The sequence below is a fragment of the Oncorhynchus nerka genome, linkage group LG15 (genome assembly GCF_034236695.1).
Source record: "Oncorhynchus nerka isolate Pitt River linkage group LG15, Oner_Uvic_2.0, whole genome shotgun sequence".
NCBI classification, from domain to species: domain Eukaryota; kingdom Metazoa; phylum Chordata; class Actinopteri; order Salmoniformes; family Salmonidae; genus Oncorhynchus; species Oncorhynchus nerka.
Window position 1 is genome coordinate 57,437,334 of NC_088410.1, and position 18,776 is coordinate 57,456,109.

The following is an 18,776-nucleotide window of genomic DNA, read 5'->3' on the forward strand; positions in this document are numbered from 1 at the left end:
GTCAGGGCTCTGTGCAGGCCAGTCAAGTTCTTCCACACCAATCTCGCCAAACCATTTCTGATTGGACTTTGCTTTGTGCACGGGACATGTCATGCTGAAACAGGAAAGGGCCTTCCCCAAACTGTTGCCACAAAGTTGAAAGAACAGAGTCATTGTATGCTGTAGCATTAAGATTTCTCATCACTGGAACTAAGGGGACAAGCCCGAACCTTGAAAAACAGCCCCAGACCATTATTCCTCCACCAAACTTTACAGTTAGCACTAGGCATTGAGGCAGGTAGCCTGTGTGGAGCAGTTAGCCTGTGTGCGGCAGCTCGGCCATAGAAACCCATTTCATGAAGATCCCGAATAACAGATCTTGTGCTGGCGTTGCTTCCAGAGGCAGTTTGGAACTCGGTAGTGAGTGTTGCAATCGAGTACAGACGATATTGACACGCTAGGCACTTCAGCACTTGGCGGTCCGGTTCTGTGAGCTTGTGTGGCCTACCACTTTGCAGCTGAGCCGTTGTTGCTCCTAGACATTTCCATTTCACAACAGCTTTTACAGTTGACCAGGGCAGCTCTGGCAGGACAAAAATTTGACAGTGCCACGTTGAAAGTCACTGAGCTCTTCAGTTAGACCATTCTACTGCCAATGTTTGTCTATGGAGGTTGCATCGCTGTGTGCACAATTTTATACTTCTGTCATCAATGTCTGTGACTGAAATTGCCAAATCCACTCATTTGAAAGGGTGTCCACATTAGAGGTCGACCGATTAATCAAAATGGCCGATTAATTGGGGCCAAGTTTTCATAACAATCGGTAATTTTTACACCTTTATTTAACAAGGCAAGTCAGGGTGAACACATTCTTATTTTCAATGACGGCCTAGGAACGGTGGGTTAACTGCCTTGTTCAGGGGCAGAACAACAGATTTTTACCTTGTCAGCTCGGGATTCGTTTTTGCAACATTCCGGTTACTAGTCCAACGCTCTAACCACCTGCCTTACATTGCACTCCACGGGGATCCTGCGTGGCAGGCTGACTACCTGTTACGCGAGGGCAGCAAGAAGCCAAGGTAAGTTGCTAGCTAGCATTAAACTTATCTTATAAAAAACAATCAATCTTAACATAATCACTAGTTAACAACACATGGTTGTTGATATTACTAGTTAATCTAGCGTGTCCTGCGTTGCATATAATCGATGCGGTGCCTGTTAATTTTTCATTGAATCACAGCCTACTTCAACAAACGGGTGATGATTTAACAAGCGCATTTGCGAAAGAAGCACTGTCGTTGCACCAATGTACCTAACCATAAACATCAATGCCTTTCTTTAAAATCAATACACAAGTATATATTTTTAAAGCTGCATATTTAGTTAATATAGGGAAATTGTGTAATTTCTCTTGCGTTCCGTGCAAGGAGTCAGGGTATATGCAGCAGTTTGGGCCGCCTGGCTCATTGCGAACTGTGTGAAGTCCATTTATTCCTAACAAAGGCCATAATTAATTTGCCAGAATTGTACATAATTATGACATAACATTGAAGGTTGTACAATGTAACAGCAATATTTAGACTTAGGGATGCCATCCATTAGATAAAATACATAACGGTTCTGTATTTCACTGAAAGAATAAACGTTTTGTTTTCGAAATGATAGTTTCTGGATTCAACCATTTTAATGACCAAAGGCTCTTATTTCTGTGTTTTATTATGTTAGAATTAAGTCTATTATTTGATAGAGCAGTCTGACTGAGCGATGGTAGGCACCAGCAGGCTCGTAAGCATTCATTCAAACAGCACTTTCGTGCATTTGCCAGCAGCTCTTCACATTGCTTCAAGCATTGAGCTGTTTATGACTTCAAGCCTATCAACCTTCGAGATTAGGCTGGTGTAACCGATGTGAAATGGCTAGCTAGTTAGCGAGGTGCGCACTAATAGTGTTTCAAACGTCATTCGCTCTGAGACTTGGAGTAGTTGGTCCCCTTGCTCTGCATGGGTAATGCTGCTTCGAGGGTGTCTGTTATCAATGTGTTCCTGGTTCGAACCCAGGTAGGGGCGAGGAGAGGGATTTTTATTTGTATTTATTTATTTATTTTATAACCTTTATTTAACTAGGCAAGTCAGTTAAGAACAAATTCTTATTTTCAATGACGGCCTAGGAACGGTGGGTTAAACTGCCTGTTCAGGGGCAGAACGACAGATTTGTATCTTGTCAGCTCGGGGGTTTGAACTTGCAACCTTCCGGTTACTAGTCCAACACTCTAGCCACTAGGCTACCCTGCTATACTGTTACACTGGCAATACTAAAGTGCCTTTAAGAACATCCAATAGTGAAAGGTATCTGACATTTTATTGATGTATTATATTAAGTTAAAATAAGTGTTCATTCATTATTGTTGTAATTGCCATTATTACAAATACATTTAAAAAATCGTACCGGCTTTATTTGGTCCTCCAATAATCGGTATCGGTGTTGAAAGTGACTAAATACTTTTTTGCCTCACTGTATAGTAATCTCTTGCTTTTATAACATTATACCTAAAAGAGGTGAATCTCTTTGACAGTTACTGTAGCTGTATGCACACTGTAGGTGTATGTGAGGTGTCATTTGTCACACACACACACACACACACACACACACACACACACACACACGTTACCTCTGACCCTTTGTTAATTAACCTTCCTCACACTCAGCCATCTGCTCCACCACACACACACACACACACACACACACGTTACCTCTGTCTGAACCAGGTAGTTGCGTTGCGTGCGGATGTGTTTGAGAAAGCCCCAGACGTTGACTGTGCTCTTGTCTTTGATCTGCTGCAGCATGCTGTCGATGACGATGTACGTCCCTGTCCGCCCGACTCCAGCACTACACAACCAAAACATAGTATGTTACCTACTAACTACCACAGGAGACCCATAGAGGGAGTTGTATTACTGTTCTAGCCCAAAGCCATGTCTTCAATGAGCAAACTAGTACTCATTGTGTTTCTTATCATTTCTTAGGAGGAAGATGATTTTGTGCACTAGGATAGTGGTTTTCTGCAGTAAGCTTGGTCGGAATCCATAGCTGTGCTCGAATACTCATACTAACCACACTAACCATACTATTTGTGACGTAAATTGAGTATGCAATATGCTTATTGGTCATTGTATGTATTTAGTTAGTATGCCAAAAGTTCCCGGATGTTGTACTACCTTTGCCAAAAATCAAGGTATACAAGCAGTTTAGTGCTTTTAGGGCCCATAATGCATAATGCATTTTCTTTTTTACATTGGCCGTGGCTTCACAACATTTTCAGATTTGAAGAAAATGGGGGAAAATATGCAGTTGACGTCCGATGAGAGCGGAAAAAAATGTAAGTACAAAAAGTAAATATTCATTGCATTACCTAATTATGGCAAATATTAAGAAAATGTTGAGCAATGTAATAAAAAAAGTAATGACTTTTCAAATTAGTTATGTTACACGCTATGTTGGCTGACAATTTGTTAGCAACGCTATCCTTACGAACCACGTAGCATATCATTATAGCAGTATGTACCAGTATGTTAGCTAGCTACATAACATTAGTTGGCTACTAATACATTGAACTTGCCAGTATATTAACTATATGCTATCTAATTAACCTCTTGAACCTATAGGGGCGCTGTGTCATTATTGGATAAAAAGACGTGCCCGTTTTAAGCACAATATTTTGTCACGAAAAGATGCTCGACTATGCATGGAATTGACAGCCTTGGAAAGACACAACTCTGACGTCTCCAAAACTGCAAAGATATTATCTGTGCGTGCCCCAGAACTAATGCAACAGGCGAAACCAAGATGATGTTTCATACAGGAAATGCCCCGGATTCTGAAGGCGCTGTGTTCCAATGTCTCCTTATATGGCTGTGAATGCGCCAGGAATGAGCCTGCGCTTTCTGTATATTCCCCGAGGTGTCTGCAGCATTGTGACGTGTTTGTAGGCATATCATTGGAAGATTGACCATAAGAGACTACATTTACCTGGTGTCCCGCCCGGTGTCCTGTGTGCGTAATCTGTAGGTCCATGCGCGTTCCATTTCTTCAGAATTTAAAGTAAACTGCCACGATGGATTTTATCGCCGATAGATATGTGAAAAACACCTTGAGGATTGATTCTAAACATCGTTTGCCATGTTTCTGTTGATATTATGGCGTTAATTTGGAAAAAAGTTCGCGTTTTAATGACTTTTTCCTTTTTTTTTCTTACCCAAACGCGATGAACAAAACGGAGCGATTAGTCGACACAAATAATATTTTTTGTAAAAACGGAACATTTGCTATCTAACTGAGAGTCTCCTCATTGAAAACATCTGAAGTTCTTCAAAGGTAAATGATTTTATTTGAATGCTTTTATGTTTTTTTTGTGGAAAATGTTGCATGCTGAATGCTAGGCTTAATGCAATGCTAGGCTATCAATACTCTTACACAAATGCTTGTTTAGCTATGGTTCAAAAGCATATTTTGAAAATCTGAGATGACAGTGTTGTTAACAAAAGGCTAAGCTTGAGAGCAAATAGATTCATTTCATTTCATTTGCGATTTTCATGAATAGTTAACGTTGCGTTATGGTAATGAGCTTGAGGCTGTAGTCACGATACCGGATCCGGGATGGCTCGACGCAAGAAGTTAAGTACCCACGTTTATTCACTTGATTATTCACTTCATTTTTACCTTAGTGGTATAGTCATTGTGCGGTCTCAATGGACATTGTTAATGAAGTCGTAAGATGTCTAGCTAGTAATTTGCTATGCTAACAAGCTAGCAAGAAGTTGCATAGCAACAGCATCAACTTCCGGTAGACAGGTGAAGCGCAAGTACACTCAACTGAAAGGATACTGTTTGTTTACAGTACGCTAAAATGAACTAATAGTATATAGTATGTAGTATATACTCATTAAGTATGTAGTATACAGTATGTTAGTATGGGTATTCGAACACAACTCATGTTTAGAGAACGATAAGAACACTTCATTTTTTATTTGTTTTGAGAGCTATTGTACCTGCAGTGGACTAGGACGGGGCCCATGTCAGGTGTACGTGCTGCAGAGGAGCGCCCTATGAAAGTGAGGACAGGTAGGGTGTACTCCGGCACGCCCATGTCAGGCCACTGGGTGTAGTGATACTGGATCACCATCCGCTCGTTCTGACGCCCCTTTGGGTTGCCCTTCTGACCCTTTTTGACTTTGGTGTTCCGTATAAGGAATCGTCTCAGTGTGTAGCAGGCATGAACGTTAGTACTCTTCAGAGTGACCACGATGTTGCCATACTCCTCACTGCTCTCTGTGGGCCAGTACTGGTCACATTTCCTCTGTGAAAAAGAACAGCAATCATCTAATTCCATCTGTGAAAGGCAACAGTATTCATTTTTTTCCAAATTTTTATCTAGAGCAACTTATGGGAGCAATTAGGGTTAAGTGCTTTGCTCAAGGGCACATCAACATTTTTCACCTAGTCTGCTCAAGGATTCTACTGTGAAAAGACAACAGTAACACCTACAGTCAAAATACTGTGAAAGCCAGAGGGAGGCCACCTACCCTTCCTTTCTCTACCAGGTTAGTGATCATGACGATGATACCAGTGTTCTGTTCCCACACCATCCTCCAGAAGTCCTCGAAAGTGGACTTGAGAGGGCCCTGGGCCGCGATGTAGGCCTTGGGACTATTGTAACCCTGTTGAGAGGTAATGGAGGGGGGGGGGTCAGTAACAGTGGTACACTCACACAGAGTGCAAGTACACATAGGGTGAGTACTAGACAATAAACAGTTGAAGTCAGAAGTTTACATACACCTTGACCAAATGCATTCAAACTCAGTTTCACAACAGGTGACATTTACTCCCAGTAAAAAAAATCCCTGTTTTAGGTCAGTTAAGATCACCACTTTATTTTGCGAATGTGAAATGTCAGCATAATAGTAGAGAGAATGATTTATTTCAGCTTTTATTACTTTCATCTCATTCCCAGTGGGTCAGTAGTTGACATACATTCCATTTGTATTTGGTAGCATTGCCTTTAAATTGTTTAACTTGGGTCAAACGTTTCGGGTAGCCTTCCACAATCTTCCCACAATAAGTTGGGTGAATTTTGGCCCATTCCTCCTGACAGAGTTGGTGTAACTGAGTCAGGTTTGTAGGCCTCCTTGCTCACACACGTTTTTTCAGTTCTACCCACATATTTTCTATAGGATTGAGGTCAGGGCTTTGTGATAGCTACTCCAATACCTTGACTTTGTTGTCCTTACGCCATTTTGCCACAACTTTGAAAGTATGCTTGGGGTCATTGTCCAGTTGGAAGACCCATTTGCAACCAAGCTTCAAAAGTACACCAATCCCTCCTGCAGCAAAGCACCCCCACAATATGATGCTGCCACCCCTGTGCTTCACGGTTGGGATGGTGTTCTTTGGCTTGCAAGCCTCCCCCTTTTTCCTCCAAACATAACGATGGTCGTTATAATGCCAAACAGTTCTATTTTTGTTTCATCAGACGAGAGGACATTTCTCCAAAAAGTGCGATCTTTGTCCCCATGTGCAGATGCAAACCGTAGTCTGGCTTTTATATGGTGGTTTTGGAACAGTGGCTTCGTCCTTGCTGAGCGGCCTTTCAGGTTATGTCAATATAGGACTTGTGTTACTGTGGATAGAGATACTTTTGTACCTGTTTCCTCCAGCATCTTCACAAGGTCCTTTGCTGTTGTTCTGGGATTGATTTGCACTTTTCGCACCAAAGTATGTTCATCTCTAGGAGACAGAACGATTCTCCTTCCTGAGCAGTATGACTGCTGTGTTGTCCCATGGTGTTTATACTTGTGTACTATGATGACGTTTGGAAATTACTCCCAAGGATGAACCAGACTTGTGGAGGTCTACAATTTATTTTCTGAGGTCTTGGCAGATTTATTTGGATTTTTCCATGATGTCAAACAAAGAAGCACTGAGTTCAAGGTAGGCCGTCCTTGAAATACATCCACAGGTACACCTTAAATAGACTCAAATGATGTCAATTAGCAGAAACTTCTAAAACCATGACATAATTTTCAGGAATTTTCCAAGCTGTTTAAAGTCACAGTCAACTTAGTGTATGTAAAATTCTGACCCACTGGAATTGTGATACAGTGAAGTATAAGTGAAATAATCTCTCTGTAAAAAATTGTTGGAAAAATGACTTGTGTCATGCTCAAGTTGATATCATTACCGACTTGCCAAAACTATAGTTTGTTAACAAGAAATTTGTGGAGTGGTTGAAAAACAAGTTTTAATGACTCCAACCTAAGTGTATGTAAACTTCCAACTTCAACTGTATAACGTCAGAGAGAACATTGAGCATACACAAAGAAAAAAGGTACGCAATACATCAATTTGTTGACTTACATCTACATAGTTAGCGTTGATGAAGTCACTGTGTTTGGCATCTTTCCCAGTCAAGGGTCGTAACTTCACCCTACTGTGATCATCTGTCAACATAGAAAAGGAATGTTAGCCTCATTCTGCATTGCCTTGTTAACATCACATGTTAATATGAGCATGACGTCTGATATCAACAGGCTCAGAGATAGTTTCTACAAGCAATCAGACTTTTGAACACTTAAACTGGACTGACCACCTCGGATTCTCAGCACCTTAGCACTCACAGACACACACATCACAACTGCTGATACCAAACTCCTATTATGATTGCTAAATACAGCACCATTTAAACAATTGCACCCCCCCCACACAAATAAAACTATTGGACACAAATTGTGCCTTCCTGTATTATACTCACTCTGTCACACCCTGATCTGTTTCACCTGTTGTTGTGATTGTCTCCACCCTCCTCCAAGTGTCGCCCATCTTCTCCATTATCCCCTGTGTATTTATACCTATGTTCTCTGTTTGTCTTTTGCCAGTTTGTCTTGTTTGTTAAATCAACCAGCGTTTTTCGTCTCAGCTCCTGCTTCTCCCCAGTCTCTCTTTTTCTCACCCTCCTGGTTTTGACCCTTGCCTGTCCTGACTCTGAGCCCACCTGCCCACTCTGTCTGCTCTAGACCCTGAGCTTGCCTGCCGTCCTGTACCTTTGCCCCACCTCTGGATTACCAACCACTACTCTGGTTATCGACTCCTGCCTGCCTTGACCTGTCGTTTGCCTGCCCTGTTGCCGTAATAAACATTGTTACTCCGACACAGTCTGCATCTGGGTCTTACCTTCAAACCTGATACACTAATTATGTTTATTCTATTCTACTGTGTCATTTACTTCATGTTCCTATTGTTATATTTTATTGTTGTTGTTGTTGCATTGTTGAGAAGGAACCTGCAAGTAAGCATTCCATTGGACGATCTATAGCATTTGTATCCCGTACATACTAATAAATCTTGAAACTAACAGGCTGTCAGTGTTGTTTTGAGTGTACAACATAGTGGACTTACAGGCCACGATGTTGATGTATCTGTTTTTGTGCTTGTTGTCAGGGTGATTGGAATGTTCTGCTGTGATCTTCAGGTCCACCGTACAACGCTGGACCTCCTAGAGAGAGAAAGAGAGAGAGAGAGTGCAAAGGGGGAGGGAGTTGGGTGAGAAAGGGAGAGAGGGGGGTGAGTGGTCATAGTTATAGTGGGGTCAGTTATGTGAAGCGATTAAAGAATTACCATATATAAATAAACCCTCTATCTAAAATTATTTGTTTTGTTAGGTTCTTATTTATCGGAGTAAGTAACTCACGGACACTAGAGGAGCTTTAACACTGCTTCTACACCTGCATTGCTTGCTGTTTGGGGGTTTTAGGCTGGGTTTCTGTACAGCACTTTGAGATATCAGCTGATGTACGAAGGGCTATATAAATACATTTGATTTGATTTAACCAAGTTTAATTATTCCCAAAGGATCTGTACAGTAATCTGGATCTGTAATTCAGACCACCCAACCCTTCTCCCATCACAGGCATATGTGAGACACTCCTCCTTCTCTCCAAACCCTTAAGACACTCCTCCTTCTCTCCAATCCTTACATCTTATGGTTCCACAGGAAAAGGGTAGTACACCTTTATTACTCCCTTCAGGGGATCTGAGCTCACCTCCTGACCTCCACCCCTCCTTCGCCTAGTCCACAGATGTCAATCTGTCTTCCCTATAGCAATCCTTTGATCTCCTCCTGTCCACCCAGCACATTCCACAGCAACTCTGTCTTTCTACAGATCTCATTCCTTAATATACTATGTGTCTGATCCATCATGTCTTTAATATCTCAATGTTTAAAATCTTAAATCCAACAGTTTCTAAACAGTATTTTTCAGTTCAATGATTTGCTTGAATTGCATCACATACAGTACCAGTCAAAAGTTGGACACACCTACTCATTCAAAGGTTTTTCTTTATATTCACTATTTTATACATTTTCGAATAATAGTAAAGACATCAAAACTATGAAATAACACATATGGAATAATGTAGTAACCATAAAAGTGTTAATCAAATCAATATACATTGTATTTTTAGATTCTTCAAAGTAGCCACCCTTTGCCTTGATGACAGCTTTGCACACTCTTGGCATTCTCTCAACCAGCTTCATGAGGAATGCTTTTCCAACAGTCTGGAAGGAATTCCTACATATGCTGAGCACTTGTTGGCTGCTTTTCCTGCACTCTGCGGTCCAACTCATCCTAAACCATCTCAATTGGGTGGAGGTCTGGTGAATGTGGATGCCAGGTCATCTGATGCAGCACTCCATCCCTCTCCTTCTTGGTCAAATAGCCCTTACACAGCCTGGAGGTGTGTTTTGGGTCATTGTCCTGTCCAAATGATAGTCCCACTAAGCGCAAACCAGATGGGATGGCGTATCGCTGCAGAATGCTGTGGTAGCAATGCTGGTTAAGAGTGCCTTGAATTCAAAATAAATTGCTGACAGTGTCACCAGCAAAGCACCCCCACATCATCACACCTCCTCTTCCATGCTTCATGGTGGGAACCACACATGCGGAGATCATTCATTCACTTACTCTGCGCCACGGCGTTTGGAACCAAAAATCTCCAATTTGGACTCATCAGACCAAACGACAGAATTCCACCTGTCTAATGCCATTGGCCCAAGTAAGTCTCTTCTTATTATTGGTGTCCTTCAGTAGTGGTTTCTTTACAGCAATTTGACCACAAAGGCCTGATTCACGCAGTCTCCTCTGAACAGTTGTTGTTGAGATGTGTCTGTTACTTGAACTCTGTGAAACATTTATTTGGGCTGCAATCTGAGGCTGGTAACTCTAATGAACGTATCCTCTGCAGCAGACGTAACTATGCGTCTTCCTTTCGGTCCTCCTGTGAGCCAGTTTCATCATAGTGCTTGATGGTTTTTGCGACTGCACTTGAAGAAACTTTCAAAGTGCCTGACATTTTCCACATTGACTGACTTTTATGTCTTAAGGAATTGATGGACTGCCATTTCTCTTTGCTTATTTGAGCTGTTATTGCCATAATATGGACTTGGTCTTTTAGCAAATAGGGCTATCTTCTGTATACCAGCCCTACCTTGTCACAACACAACTGATTGGCTCAAGTGCATTAAGATTGAAAGAAATTCCACAAATTAACTTCTAAGAAAGCATACCTGTTAATTGAAATGCATTCCAGGTGACTACTTCATGAAGCTAGTTGAGATAATGCTAAGAGTGTGCAAAGCTGTCATCAAGGCAAAGGGTGGCTACTTTGAAGAATCTCAAATATATTTTGATTTGTTCAACACTTTGTTGGTTACTACATGACTCCATATGTGTTATTTCATAGTGTTTATGTCTTCACTATTATTATACAATGTAGAATACAGTAAAATAAAGAAAAACCCTGGAATGAGTAGGTGTGTCCAAACTTTTGACTGAACCTGTGCATGATAAGTACATACTGGGTTTTTATTAGAGGTGGGATTTCTACACATATCTGTCACAGCTAGTCCAGCACCATGTGGCTGCATGTGTGATCTCCTTTTGAATGACCTAGTATGAATAATGTATGTTCACCTTCACCCCACTGGATAACCCCAATTTGACAAGGGCCTCTTGGGGGAAGTGTGTTAGCCTTGTGTCTCAACCCAGTCACAGAGACAGTGTGTTCCTGTCCAGTCAACCAGCAACTAGACCCTTTGTTAATTAACCTTCCTCACACTCAGCCATCTGCTCACACACACACACACACACACACACACACACACACACACACACACACACACACACACCTTTCTGCATGAATACATACTGCACATGCCCTGTACACACTTCGTAATGTTCACACAAAAGTAGACAGCAATGTACACCCTTACAGACAACATACACCGGCCATATGACAATAATCAGACACACATCTAGACACACACACACTCCTCTTCATCCGAGAGGCTGTGTTGTGTTTCCTACCTCAAACTCCTCGGAGAAGCCGTGCAGGTTGTTGGAGTAGAGCTCCGTGATGTGTTTGATTAACTGCCTGACGGGGATGGCGTCCACGTCATCTGTAGGGAAGACACATCACACTTAGAGAGATGTACGTCGGTGGCGGTGTGCCTGTGTGTGTCTGTATGTGTGTGTGATTGGGAGAAGAGAAAGAAAGAGAGAGAAAAGAGAGAAAGAGAAGAGAGAGTGAATGTGTGTTTTAGCATGACTGTGTGATGAGTTTGCAGGATATACAGTGTCTTCGGAAAAGTAATTCAGACCCCGTTGACTTTTTCCACATTTGGTCAATTATATAATTGATTCAATCGTTTTCACCCCGAATCAATCTACACACAATATCCCATAATGCCAAAGCAAAATCTATTTTTTTTAATACATTTTTGCTAATTACTTAGTACTTTGTTGATGCACCTTTGGCAGTGACTACAGCCTCAAGTCTTCTTGGGTATGAAGCTACAAGTGTGGCACACCTGTATTTGGGGAGTTTCTCCCATTCTTCTCTTCAGATCCTCTTTTTCAGGTTGGATGGGGAGCGCTCCTGCACAGCTATTTTCAGGTCTCTCCAGAGATGTTCGATCGGGTTCAAATCCAGGCTCTGGCTGGGCCTTTCAAGGGCATTCAGAAACTTGTCCCGAAGCCACTCCCACGTTGTCTTGGTTGTGTGCTTAGGGCCGTTGTCCTGTTGGAAAGTGAACCTTCGCACCAGTCTGAGGTCCTGAGTGCTCTGGAGCAGGTTTTCGACAAGGATCTCTCTGTACTTTGCTCCGTTCATCTTTCCCTCGATCCTGACTAGTATCCCATGCCCTGCCGCTGAAAAACCGCCCCACAGCATGATGCTGCCACCACCATACTTCACCGTAGGGATGGTGCCAGGTTTCCTCCAGACGTGACACTTGGCATTCAGGTCAAAGAGCTCAATCTTGGTTTCATCAGACCAGAGAATCTTGTTTCTCATGGTCTGAGAGTCTTTAGGTGCCTCTTGGCAAACTCCACGTGGGCTGTCATGTGCCTTTTACTGAGTAGTGGCCTCCGTCTGGCCACTCTACCATAAAGGCATGATTTGTGGAGTGCTGCAGAGATGGTTGTCCTTCTGGAAGGTTTTCCCATCTCCACAGAGGAACTCTCGAGCTCTGTCAGAGTGACCATCAGATTCTTGGTCACCCCCCTGACCAAGGCCCTTCTCCCTGATAAGCTCAGTTTGGACGGGCGGCCAGCTCTAGGAGAGTCTTGGTGGTTTCAAACTTCTTTCATTTAAGAATGATGGAGGGGACTGTATTCCTGGGGACCTTCAATGCTGCAGATATTTTTTGGTAACCTTCCCCCGATCTGTACCTCGACACAATCCTGTCTTGAAGCTCTACGGACAATTCCTTCGACCTCATGGCTTGTTTATCTCTGACATGCACTGTCAACTGTGGGACCTTTAATAGACAGTTGTGTGCCTTTCCAGATCATGTCCAATCAATTGAATTTACCATCATGTCCAATCAAGTTGTAGGAACATCTCAAGGATGATCAATGGAAAAAGGATGCACCTGAGCTCAAATTCAAGTCTCATAGCAAAAGGTCTGAATACTGTTTGTTATATATATTACATTTGCAAAAATTACTAAAAACCTGTTTGTCATTATGCGGTATTGTATGTAGATTGCTGAGGATTTAAAAAAAAAATTAAAGCCATTTTAGAATAAGGCTGTAACGTAACAAAATTTGGAAAAAGTCAAAGGGTCTGAATACTTTCCGAATGCACTGTAAATAACACTATGTTTACAACATCTTCCATATTTCAGACCGACTAATTAAAGGCCAAGTATACTGATGTCCCCTCAGCCTGTATCTGTCTCTCAGAGGTACAGTACAACGTGCCACTGCTCTCCACTAGTGTGGCACCGCGTGATAAATTAACCAGCAATCTGCCATGTGTTCACTGCCTCTCCCACAGACACTTTCAGAGAACAGCATACTGTATATGGGGACAAAGTAGGAGTGCTGATCTAGGATCAGGTCATCCCTGTCCATGAAACTGGTCTTAAATCAGAAAATTCCACACAGCGTCCCACTGAGACGAGTAACAACCCCAGTAGTAATGAAATGATTAGCACGTGCGTCACACATCCGACAATGAAATGTCCCACTGACATCCTTACAGATAAAGAAAAGAATCATTCTGTGGACGCAGCTAGTTTTGTTGTAGTTTATGTTGAGAAGAACACATATTAGCCATGTCACACAGAGTGGAGGGAATGACACCACAGCGAGACAAGCGGACAAAGCCATAATTGTCTAATGTGGGTGTTTAGAGGTGGTGGCATCTGTGTCAGATGAGCCACATCAGTCCCAAATTACCCATTAGTGAGGGGGATGTGATTGGGGATGAGGTGGCCACTGTCACACAGAAAGAGCCATCAGGACAAAGTGTGTGTGTGTGTTCAGGAAAGAGCAACCAGCTGCTGGGTTTGTCTGCTGGTGCGGGTGTGTGTTATTACATCCATATTACAGCCAATACACAGATGGGACCACTGGCAGGCAGGCATTCTCTGACTCACTTCATTTGTCAACTGTCTTACATTTGTAAACTAATCAATGGAGTTGATTAAAATACTATGGGCCAATTTGGATTTACTAAACCTTTGCAGATGTGCACACATTTTGCATCTCTTTATTCAGGAGAGAATCTAACAAGAAGGGATATGATGAAAAGGGGAATGACGATGTATGCACGTGCATGAGGGCAAACACACCAGGTCAGCAGCCCCCCTCTCCTTCTGCCTCTGTTCTCTTCCTAATTAAACCGCCGTCACATAGCCTTCCAGTGGGGGGATGGATTTAGCATTTCAGAAGCTGTAAAACAATCACTGTTCTATAAAGCCCACTCGTAAACCTCAACACCCACTTAACACTGTTCTCTGAGCTGGTATACAGACTTGACGGTACAGAAAGAAGCAATTTGTCTCCAAAGAGAGCACATGTGAGGGAGAAAGAGAGAGAGAGAGACGAGAGACAATAAAAGCAGAATGGATGGAGTCAATGCAGACCTCAGCTGTGTTCTTTAAGTGAACCATCAGAGCTTGGAAACGGGCTGTCGTGCCTTTAGTCCCAGAGAGTCTCTCTGCTCTCTTAAAGGAACGGTACGCACGACGCACGCCACAGCCTTCTTTACCATCTTATTGACTAGCTGCCAGTACACTGGGCTCTGAAGTCTCTCCCAGAGAAGAACACTCTCATATCACCGCTAATAGAGCACTCACAAGCGCCTGTACATGCACTGAGTAGTTGAGTGGCTGAGTGAAGACTTAATCAAGCTAAAACAGAGGTAGATTGGCCCAATCAAAAGTACTGGACTAACACTATGTATCCTATCTTCAAGAACAGGAGCAGATACTGACTGACAAAGATCAAGATTTGAGTTGTTTTGCACCTTACTTTGTGGAATAATCTCCAAAACTCTCTAAAAGTGGATGTTTTGGTGCCTCTAGGGATATTCAGACAGCTGATTGATGACATTTTTTACTGAAGTTTGTTTTCTTTGATTGTGTTTTGATCATCTGTTTTGCTTTTGTAATATATGTATATTTTTTGCAATTACAAGGGCTCATCTGAAAAATAGTCTTTGGTCTCAGAATGACTCCCTGTCAAAATAAAGGTTAAATAAAAAAATAAAAAAAAAAAACATTGACACTAGTTTTCACTGAATTAGTGAGTCTAAATGATCAAAATCCACCATGATGAGACCACATGGGAGCATATCAGAGCCAGTTTTCCAGTCAGATGACTTTGTTCTTCTTCTCCGTTGACTTCCTTACATATGGTTATTGATCATTCAGATGAAATGCTCAGTCTAGTCTACACTTGTCCAGAGGGATCAGAGATGTTACATCTGAGCAAGAGAACAGATATTGAATAACTTGTCTCAACAAGACTTAACCACATGGAACGGCTCAGCTTCAAAGATTCAACAATGTACACGAGACAGATAGAGAGAACAGTGAATCATTTTCAGGAATAATATAGAGAGGGATGGAGAACCAGGATGAACATACTCTCACAGCATTTAGACTCCTAAATAGTTAGGTGGGACTTGCGGAGCAAAAATAAATTACATTTACATTTAAGTCATTTAGCAGACGCTCTTATCCAGAGCGACTTACAAATTGGTGCGTTCACCTTAAGATTTGAAATGCCTTTCAAACTTTAAAACGTGTAGACTGGTCAGAACCAGTGTGCTTATATACAACGTTCTGATATGTTGTATACTTTTTAAGTTATACATTTTTGTGTACTTTTGTCCTCCATCCACTTTCATGGGATTTCCTCAACATTCTAAAGGTCCCATTGTGACATCATCACTTCCAACTTTCCATTCACTGTAAATGCAACCATGCAACTTCTGACACAAATCAGCTACTTTGACCACTTTGCCTTTCTCCCCCCAAAAATGTGCACTTTCCCAACAAGTTAGACAAAACGTTCTATGGTATGACATCTTCGTCTCCTTCTCTGCTATTAAAATCAGCATTTTTTCCCAACTTTTATCAAATAACTGCTGTTTTGAACACTCCCCCAACAAGTTAGACAAAACGTTCTATGGTATGACATCTTTGTCTCCTTCTCTGCTATTAAAATCCGCATTTTCCCCAACTTTTATCAAATAACTGCTGCTTTGACCACTCCCCCAACAAGTCAGACAAAAACTCAGTGTATGAAATCTCTACTTCTCTATTTTTCAAATCTGAAAACACATTAGGAGTAGCTTCTACCAATCAATAGATAGAGATGTTTAAGTAACCCATCAACTGTCATTATAGAAGCATTAAGTCATGTCAGAAGCTAGCAAATTAATTTCTTACCAACAACAGCTGCAAATTCAAATAAAACTGCATCATATTTTGAAGTGCACTTTCCTTGCTTTGTCCATCAACACTATAATGAATCTAGCAAATAAGTGGTGTGGGTCAGTGTGGAGTATTTATTTAGTTTCATAGCATAAACATTTGTTAGCATGTTTCTCACACTGGCTTTAGCCACGGAGGGAGCAGGCCTGCCAAGGCAAGTTTTACCTAGCAACACGTGCCTCGAAGGAAGAAGACTCTCCATAGTGCAAATAATTCCCATGATTTGTGAATCTGTTTCGGACCGAACAGCTAGCACTAACATTTCTAATGCTTCCTCAGTCGGAACGACCTGAAATGATACAGAGAAGATTTCTAATGCTCACTAGCTTCATCCTCAAGATCACGACCGGTGCTCTAAATAACTCAACTGTCTGCAAATAAAAGGGCGGACTGTACATTGATCCTGCTGCCCTGATTGGATAGATTGGATAGAGCGAAGCAGTCTCCGCTCACTTGCTTCATATTTTGCTCGATAACTTCTCATCGCACTTTGTTCAGTTTTCACACGCAACAACTGTAGTTTAGACTCACACCACAACCACATAACTATTGACCACACAACTACTGAACCACCCAACTATTGGCCACAACCACACAACTACTTACCACAACTACACAACTACTGACCCCACAACTACTGAACACAACTCAACTACAGACCACAAATACTGAACCACGCAATTACTGACCACAACCACAAAACTACTGACCACAACCACACACCTACTTACCAAAACTACTGACCACAGCTAATGACCACAACCACAAAACTACTGACCACAACTATTGATCACAAATACTGAACCACACAACTACTTACTAAAACTACTGACCACACACCTACTGACCACAACCAGGCTATCCTAACTTTTCATCTACCTAGTTTTTCAACTATAATCAGACACCACCATTACTAATGCTACTATAAGGTATTTTAAAACCATACATTCTTTAAAACAAGCTAGCAAACAGACCAATGTACTCTTCAGTGACCACTGTTATCCCTAAATAGTTGATTTATTAGATATAACTACAGTTAGCTGTCAATAGGTCTACATACAAACCTATTCTACATACTCCTTCAACTACCACAAAAATATGTTTAAAGATCTGCCCTTACTATATGCATAATCATATTTCTCTCCCCAAATACAAGCATGATAAGTTCTAAATTATTCAATCATCATTCAACTAAAATCAAACTTCATTTATAACTGTACGTTTTACAAAAGTATGTTGTGTATCTATTTATCTGAAACACACAGCATGAATGATTCAGAATTGCTTTGCTTTCCTAAGAATGTTGTCCACATGATCCTGCTTTTCATTTCCATCTTCTGACAGAAAATGGCTTTGTCCTATGTGTTTCTTCTTTTAGTTTTTACACGCAGGAATTGTAGTTTCGACATTTTTCTGATCCAACTGCCCCACAATCCAAACTAATAAGATTGATAAAGTAGTCTATCAAAGTGAATCAGACCAATTATTTTACCACATTTCATTTTGCCTATATGTAACTGCTTTGCTTTATAGTAAAGTAAAACATTTTTTTTCAACTACTACCACCAAAATACTTTTAAATAGTTCAAGCAAGTCCCACCAATTGTACTTCATGTACAATCTACACTGAACAAAAATATAAACGCAACATGTAAAGTGTTGGTCCTATGTTTCATGATCTGAAATAAAAAATCCCAGAAATGTTCCATACTCACAAAAAGTTTATGTCTCTCAAATGTTGTGCACAAATGTGTTTACATCACTGTCAGTGAGCATTTATCTTTTGCCAAGATAATCCATCCATCTGACAAGTATGGCGTATGAAGAAGCTGATTCAACGGCATGATCATTACACAGGTGCACATTGTGCTGGGGACAATAAAAGGCCACTCTAAAATGTGCAGTTTTGTCACACAACACAATGCTACAGATGTCTCAAGTTTTGAGGGAGCGTTCAATTGGCATGTTGACTGCAGGATTGTCCACCAGAGCTGTTACCAGAGAATTTAATGTTCATTTCTCTACCATAAGCTGCCTCCAACATTGTTTTAGGGAATTTGGCAGTACGTCCAACCAGCCTCACATCTGCAGACCATGTGTATGGTGTCGTGTGGGCGACCAGTTTGCTGATGTTAGCGTTGTGAACAGAGTGTCCCATGGTGGCGGTGAGGTTACGGTATGGGCAGGCATAAACTACGGACAACGAATACACAATAGAATTTTATCGATGGCAAATTGAATGCACAGAAATAACATGACGAGATCCTGAGGCCCATTTTTTTTTAAGGTATCTGTGACCAACAGATGCATATCTGTATTCTCAGTCATGTGAAATCCATAGATTAGGGCTTACATTTTTTATTTCAAATGACTGATTTCCTCATATGAACTACAACTCAGTAAAATCGTTGAAATTGTTGCATGTTGCATTTTTACTTTTGTTCAGTAACGCCCCAAA

The 18,776-nt window shown here is 41.4% G+C and overlaps 1 protein-coding gene across 1 annotated transcript in view; it reads right to left on the minus strand.

Moving 5' to 3' along the window:
• LOC115142954 (receptor-type tyrosine-protein phosphatase gamma-like) overlaps window positions 1-18,776 on the minus strand; it is a 324,742-nt gene that overhangs the window by 9,902 nt on the left and 296,064 nt on the right. The window contains exons 15-20 of the mRNA XM_029682861.2: window positions 11,394-11,485; window positions 8,428-8,524; window positions 7,390-7,472; window positions 5,559-5,693; window positions 5,025-5,332; window positions 2,730-2,865 (exon numbers count right to left, since the gene is read on the minus strand). Coding sequence (XP_029538721.1) covers window positions 2,730-2,865; window positions 5,025-5,332; window positions 5,559-5,693; window positions 7,390-7,472; window positions 8,428-8,524; window positions 11,394-11,485 — 851 coding nt within the window. The remainder of the gene's footprint in view (window positions 1-2,729; window positions 2,866-5,024; window positions 5,333-5,558; window positions 5,694-7,389; window positions 7,473-8,427; window positions 8,525-11,393; window positions 11,486-18,776) is intronic.